The following is a 7,944-nucleotide window of genomic DNA, read 5'->3' on the forward strand; positions in this document are numbered from 1 at the left end:
TGACTTTGACTTCTGTTATGTATCATAAGAATACTTAGAAAGTTCATTAGACAGTGTATATATCCTATGATTAATAATGATAATGTTTATTTATCAGAATAATCTGTAAAATTTACACATTTTTGGGTTTTTAGAAAGCCTTTCATTCTCAAATTCATTTGATGTGTTTGGTTGTGTTGGGAATTTCGGTTCAAGGGTGTTACTTAGCATGCAAGGTTAAGTAGCATGATTTAAGGAGGGATAACTATAAACAATTAAATGTGCTCAGATTTAATTGTTAGTACTGACAAACCAAACACCTAAGTCTCATATTGGGCTTATACCTGGCTCAATAGAGAATCCAATCATACCAACTTTTATTACAAATCTGATACAAAATGTTAATTCTTCATCTTCTGATCATAAGTATTAGAATATGAAGAATTAGCATTTTGTATTAGATTTGTAATAAAAGTTGGTATGGTTGGATTCTTTATCGGGCAGGGTATAAGCCCAATATATTGTGTGTACAAACTACAAAGTATGCTGTCAAAATGCATGCTCATTGACTTTTCAAACTAGTTTGAAATTAGAATTATTTCAGATTATTAATTTCTGAAGTTATTTTTATACTTTTTAGTTTTTTTATATTTTTATTATTTGAACTTACTATGAGCATTTTTATAATGTTTCCAGACATAGTTATTCAATACATAATATATTTATTTTATTTTGAGTGCACTTTTTTTCTCAGGCCCTTGCTATTTTTGTGCCTTTGGTAACTATATTTTGAACCATATCCACCTGTTGATTTTGGTTGACTTTTTTGGCTAACATTGACCAAAAGTCAAACTTGATTATATTCCCCATCTTCTAACTTTTATATCCAGCTGCTATATTGACTGTTTGACCATTGACCCACCTTTGACTTTGAAACTTGTTGATATTTATTCAGTTTGGGCTGATTGCAATCCAACTTATTATATGAGATTCAAAGTGTTTGCATCAGTACGGTCCAAAACATATTGACCACGGTTGACTATGACATCAAGTAGTTTCAAAACGTTTATAGGAATGCGTCTGTTATGAACTCAAGTGTAGGCTAATTAATATCCCTAACACCACAAATGACCCAACTAGGCAGCCCGAATCCAGATTAGTAAGGCCCGACCCATATAGAATGAATATTGGAGATCTGCATAGTAAAATGATATTAGCATTTAGAAGGAATATTAGGGAAGAAAATGATTTCGTCGAATGTGTAGGTTCTGGCTTCCCATCTTCAATTCTCTCTTTATTTCTCATCCTCTTCTATTCAGTTGAAGTATTCCTTATCGTGTAATTCATGTTTAACCAATACGAGTATGAGTATCTTTGATTGTCTAATTCGTTTGTTCTGCTAACGAGTTCACTACAGCATCAACTGCTCCGAATTTTTACCAGTTATACTTGTACTCGTGACTTCCAATATATTTAGGCACTTGAGTTTGGTCAATATGCCTCAAGACACCATATAGCAGGACTTTAATTAACTACCCGAAAATGATTATTCTCCACCAAACTTGCATTTTGTTTTGGTTTTATCACTACACAGATCTTTACGATGACGGTATCATTGACTTTAACCCAGTTTTGACCATCAAATTCGTTCGCTTTGTAACTTTTGAAATACCAGTATCATCCATAACTTCTCTTGGCTTTACCAAATTTAAGTGACTAAAAGAATAACCGTGGTTAATTAGTTCAGGTCTGTCGTCCTAGCTGGTTTTGGCGTCTAACTGGACGTTTTCTGCAAGAAGATCTTGAACTTAAAACTTAATATGAATAATGTTGAAATTAGGGTGTGTTTTTCATAGTTTGACCAATAAGTGTTGGGTTTTTGACATAATAATGAAGATATTAAGTAGATAATCCATGCAAAATGCTTAAAAGAAATATAAATACACCAGATAATGAAATTCGAGAATTGAGGCGAAATCTGTGTAAACTTACCAAATCACAAACTCCGATATAAAGTAGAGCCTTAGAGGTATCGATTTGGAACCATTTAGCTTTAAATCGCTCTATTCGGATTGTGTTTTATCTCTTACGAGTCAATTGTGTAATATTAAAAAGAGACCAGATTAACATAAATGGTCATCCCTAGCTAAAAGAAATCACCCATTTTTTGGGGCCCGCCATATTTTATTAATAAAAAGGATAAGAGAAACTACACCTCTAATCCCAATTGCCTGGTACTCTGTAAATGTTGTGGAACATTAAAACTAAGTATTAAAAGAGAGAAAATGACTATTTTACCATTTCCATTGTAAAAAACATATTGCTTATGAATTATGATATAATTGACTATCTATTCACATCATTGTCAGTATGAAAGTAACAGTCACTCATATAAAATTCTCTTGATGGGTGTCTATGGATACACTTGTTCAGCAAACAAATGTGTCTATTTGAACAGTTATCATCCATTACATGTGACCCATGAGACATTTGAGAACAAATATGAATATAACTAAAATGTCTCAAGTTCAAGTTAATCTAGAGACATATATTGCTAATACTAACATTTTACAAATCAATATGAAACAACCATAATTATCAGTTATTCTATCTTTATTCCTTAAAGTTGGTATTTAGAATATAAGATACATGTACATAGGCTTCATACATCCCAACCATTAGTGGCTCGAGGGTTGACTTTTAAAAAGTCGTCTCCTTTAAAATATAAAGATACATGATACATCATGTTAATATTAAACTAAACAACAATATAAAATAACAAAGTCATTTAATAAAATCGTTTCTGACTTGATAATACCATTATTCCTTCTATCACCTTGCACCATAACCATACTAGTCAAGAATTCTAGCAAAAATACTATATTTTCCAAAGTTTTTTCATAATACCAAATATGTCCTTGTTTCAAAATGATCAAGGTAAAGGGTACTTGAGACCTGATCAAATTTTGGCTTTTTTCTTCTCTAACTCTAATAACAGATCAAGATTTTCTTGATGAAGCATTTTAGCTTTGTTCTTCAACCCTTCATTCTCCTTCAAGATTCTCATATTCTCCATATACAACTTCAGGTTTCTTATCTCCATCTCGTATTTCGTCTTTTCTTCGATAAACTTGTTAACCCTGAAACCACAAAAAATAGTTTTTAATGATGTAATGAAACTAAACAATAAACATGCAAACACAGAAATAAAATATGTAATATTTAGTACCTTTTAAGCCTTTGAATTCGAAGCTTGACATGAATTTGAAGCTTTGGTTTGGGCTTTTGGTTATGGAAATGAAGACAAGATAGTGCCATGAATTCTTTGTTATTGCATTTGCCGGTACACATGTTCACTTATTTGTGTTGTGTTGTGTTGAATGGGTTGCTAGATCCTTATATATAGGTGGTTTGGTTTCTAGCCATGGGACACACACATATATATATATAGAGAGAGAGAGAGAGAGAGAGAGAGAGAGAGAGTGAGAGAGAGAGGAGGTGAGGATGTGTGTGCTGGTGTGTTGTTGGAGGGATTATTTCAAGAAGTGCAATGATGATGAAGGAAAATTCAAGATTAAAAAGAGAAAGAAGCCAAAAAAGTATTATATTCTATTAGACAAGAGAGAGAACAGGGGAAAATGATCACTCCACATTCAATTTCTTCCTTTGTTTAAATTAAGACTCGCATAACGGTCCGGTCGGTTCGGTAGAATGTTTCGGTGGAGACCGGTGTTGGTGGTGACATCGACAATTAGGAGGTGGAGGCAACATCCAGTGTGTGGTGATGACAAACAATAGTCGTGTGTGTCTTAGTTGAGCTCATTTTTATGCATTTTGTGAGTTGCCCATTAGGCCATTTTAACCCGTTTTGAGTTTGTGTTGGCCCAAACGAGACTAAACTCGCATGAGTCCGTAATGTAATTTTTCTTTATCAAGAAAACTAATATATCCTTTGGTGTTGCAAAATCTTCCATCAGGTTTGCGTAGAGTTGGTTTGACTCATATTCTTAATTTTGAACCGAAAGTTGAACACAGATTCAACTCGAGTCAACCTATGACTTGATGAGCTGACTCGTTTTTCTGAATATCAGTGATTTTGTATAAGTTTTAAATAACAAGTTATCAATACTATTAAATCATACAAGTCTCCGATAATATAGTTTTATAACTACTAACAACTTAAAACAAGGATGCTAGTGTATTCGAGTACACTTACTAAGTGTTGGTACTGAAGAGAAAACTTAATTTAAAAGAATAAATGAAAATTTTGGTCCATATATATATTTTATTGGCGATAATGATTTGTAAATGGACCGTGACAACATATATACGGAAGAAAGAATAATGATAAGTTGCGACAAAAGCTCACATGGGCTTTCAATAAAGCTATCGATTGTTTTTCTAGAAGATGTGACTGAGGCTGAGGGAGGCAGGAAGCTAGCAATATTAATTTGGTGACTTAACATACACGAGTCTTCAACTTACTAATAATAAGTACTAACAGTTGATATGAATTATATATATTAAAAGTTATAAGAGGAATATAAAAACGGTGTAACTTCACGGTGAACACTTGTTAACCTGGTAAATGTGAGAACATTTAAAAAACTAGCATACTTTGTGTAAAATGTTGACTATGTATAAATCATTAGAGCATCCGTAACAGTTTCATTAAAAAGTATAAGACGTGATGAGATGTCAAGGCCACGTAGGTTTTACTTGAAAAAACGTCATGAATTGCTAAAGTGTGTAATTTTTTCACTTGAAAATTAAATAAAGAAAAAATAACCGAAAACCAAGTGTGTGAGCCGGCATCGTTTCATTGGTTCTATAAATTAAATAACACACCATCTCTCTCTATGCCTTTTTTTTATTCCCACACTCCTGTCCAAAACACCCAGACGGAGCGGTGTTGATGGCGCTTTTCGATGATTTGGTTTGGAGCGTTAATCCGTTAGACTATATGTAATGGTTTACGTAAAAAGTGACAAATGTCCCACTACGTCACTGCCACATAGACATGGGGGCTCTCATTAACTTTTCCACAAAAACGCATATGAGACTTCTTTTCTCTTTCCCCTCGCTCCGTGACTGCAGTAACGCCCAAGAGTTTTTTTTTTGTTCTTTGGCGTACGTCTATATGGAAAGTGAAATGGTTTAACTGGAAAAAAAGAGAGCGAGCTAGGTGACAGGGGCGTCACCCCACTAATACGGTGGTTGGATTATAGTGTTATCTCAGTTAGATTGCGCAACTTAAGGATAATGTTTGACCACCACTCTTCGTCGATCATCTTCTCTACTCTCTACTCTCATAGTGTGATTCAATTGTTGAGACATTAAAAGGGTAAAGGATACTTAAACCAAGCACTGAATCGATATTGTAATAGTAGGTATACAAGGCCAAGTACTCCCGAACACTCGCTACATGGTATGTCGCTGAGGTGAGTTTATTCAACTTCGCCTAGTTATTAATAATCGATTAAATGCGGTCAACCTCAGCTAGAATCAAATATAGTCGGTGAACTCGGGTCGATTTTGACTTAAAAAACATAAAACCCAATTTGTATTTCTATAATGCTAAAGAACAAATATCATTTTTTAATCAATGATTAGCAATTTTTAGAATAATTTGTTATTTAAAAATATATTTCTCTTATTTATATTGATATTCAATTATTTTGTTATAAATACTAATAACCTGTAGTATATGACATATATATATCCAAAAATTAATTTTCTTTATATTTACCATGCCCGAGTACCCTTCGAGTACTTTCCTAGTACTCCGAATACACCCAACTTCTCAGTTGATCGCCTAGAATCCGTCATTTTTAGGTTCATTAAAAGGGTACGTAAGAAGGCTCGAACTAGTTGTAAACTTGTAAATACAAATGGACAACACCAAAGTAGACGGATACATCTAGCTCATCGTTTCGTGTAGATGTCATAAATAGTTGCATCTAGGGCCTGTCGTGTGTTCTCACCTTTTGACAATTTGACTACGCTGTGTATCACGAAACATGTCATACTCACAATATTCACCGGTTAATTTCAATTATTTTATGCAGCTTTGAGCAAGAGTTGGTCCAGCAAATGCATGCTTGTCAAAACTCATGAGCTTGTAAAGTTTATACATTTCCTCACCGTGTACATCCGTAATCTCCTAACCCTAAGCACACGTACATATATATAACATGGTTATATTATTTTTATATTATAAATTTGGTAACGAAGTGTATATTGGATTGTAACAATGGACGTTGTAGGTATCTTTAATTATGTCAATAATATACTTGATGGGTATTGATTACATGTTATTGTTTCCCATCAAACATTATCACCACCACCATTGAAATACCATTATTCCATGATCACCACATACGATAATTTCAACTTATGAATCGAGTGCGGCTGCATGTGTCATTGTACCATTTAAAAATTTTCTTTTTTACTTTAATAGTTTGATTTTTTTTTAAAATTAGACTTGTTAAGTAAATGGTAAGAATTATAACTTATAATTATAAATTCTCATTCACACAATAACAAATATAAAAATTCATCCTAATTTTTCATTTTTTGTGTCACCTTACAAATAAATTGTTTTAAAATTTAAATTAAAGTCTTAATTATAGTAATTGTACAACTTTCTTAAAATTTAACAATTATAATTCTAGGAATTTTATGTTTAATCTTGGAAACACTTTCAATATGCATTTTTATACTCTTTTGTTGATTTTAATGTTTTTCAATGATGATTTTAATGTTATTGGAAGAGTTTTTAAAAGCATATTTTGACTCAACCCTTCGGAAAATATTACACTCATTTTGTATATGCTTCTAAACCTATTGATGTATAACTATAAGCTTTTGAATCTGTGTATTACACGATATCTTTATCAAATGATAAAAATAAATGACGTCCGTTATTTAAAATAAAAGAACAAATTAAAGGTAAAACCTGCATATGAATCCTGACAAAGTTGCAGATTTGGATCAGTTCATATGTTTTTATTTCTGTGCATTAATTGAGTTTGTTAAAACCTGCATACGAATCCCGACAATATATATAATTAATTAAAATGGTGTTAGTAAGGGCACTCTTGTCAAGTTACACTATCTAAATTGACGAGGGCTAACGGTGTTAGTAAAGTGGATAGAAATTACAACTTTTTGAAATCATAATGACAGAAATGGCTAAAAATAAGTTTATTTTGGACGGATCCAGCAAAAAAGAGCAAACCACATGGACGAAAATGACAATTTACTTTATTTAACTAAAAGAGTATTTTTGTGAATTTGTCATTTCATACTAACTTAACAGACTAAAATTAACAGAGTTAATGATTCGAACTGAAATGAGAAGAAAATGAAACCAAAAGGACGAAAATGACTAATTTTATTTTAAACGAAAATGACAAAAAAAGAAAAACATATGGACGAAAATGAGAGTTCTCTCCATCCTTTTAATATCCACTTCAAGTCAATTTAAGCTTTAGACATGTATTTATGTTTTAAGTCAATTTAAAGTCCGGTTCTTGTGATTCGATTTTTGTTTCGAGTTCAATTTGCATGTATAGATTTTGTTTGTGTGCTTGGCCTCAAGTTTTATTTTGGATGTAAGGTTTAGATTGTATGTATTCATTCCGTCATCGTTCTACATTTTGTTTTAGTTTGAGGTGTTTAGCTAATATGATGGAATATAATATTTTTGGTAAATGGCTCTTTGCCTCCTTTCTCATTCACGTATCCTCTATATACATAATACATGGCTTGTTTTCCAAGACAAATATCTCAACTAACATGCTAAATACAAGGTAAGAAATATGTGATAAATATAAGTCTATTACACCCCCGCAGTCGAAGCTGGAGGTGAACGAATGCTAAGACTGGAGCGAAAATCTTCAAATAATGCACGTGGGAGACCTTTAATGAAAATATCTGCAATCTGATAAGAAGATAGAACGT

The 7,944-nt window shown here is 32.5% G+C and overlaps 1 protein-coding gene across 1 annotated transcript; it reads right to left on the bottom strand.

The window, feature by feature from the left end:
- Positions 1-2,891: 2,891 nt before the first annotated feature.
- Positions 2,892-3,369, bottom strand: LOC143636788 (protein LITTLE ZIPPER 1-like). The gene is made up of 2 exons (XM_077104291.1): positions 3,209-3,369; positions 2,892-3,119 (listed from the first exon to the last, which is right to left on the bottom strand). The coding sequence occupies exons 1-2, from the start codon at positions 3,328-3,330 to the stop codon at positions 2,939-2,941; spliced, it is 303 nt and encodes a 100-aa protein (XP_076960406.1). The 5' UTR covers positions 3,331-3,369; the 3' UTR covers positions 2,892-2,938.
- Positions 3,370-7,944: the final 4,575 nt, after the last annotated feature.

Source organism: Bidens hawaiensis, unplaced genomic scaffold (assembly GCF_021521415.1).
Source record: "Bidens hawaiensis isolate Kalapana, Puna unplaced genomic scaffold, B.hawaiensis_p1.1 tig00008044_1, whole genome shotgun sequence".
Classification (NCBI taxonomy): Eukaryota; Viridiplantae; Streptophyta; class Magnoliopsida; order Asterales; family Asteraceae; genus Bidens; species Bidens hawaiensis.

What these genes read in the sequence shown, in the direction of transcription:
- LOC143636788 (XM_077104291.1), bottom strand. Translation starts at nt 3,330, where the DNA reads ATGTGTACCGGCAAATGCAATAACAAAGAATTCATGGCACTATCTTGT. An exon ending in CGAATTCAAAGGCTTAAAAG is followed by an intron (nt 3,120 to 3,208) that starts GTACTAAATATT and finishes TTGTGGTTTCAG; the next exon opens with GGTTAACAAGTTTATCGAAG.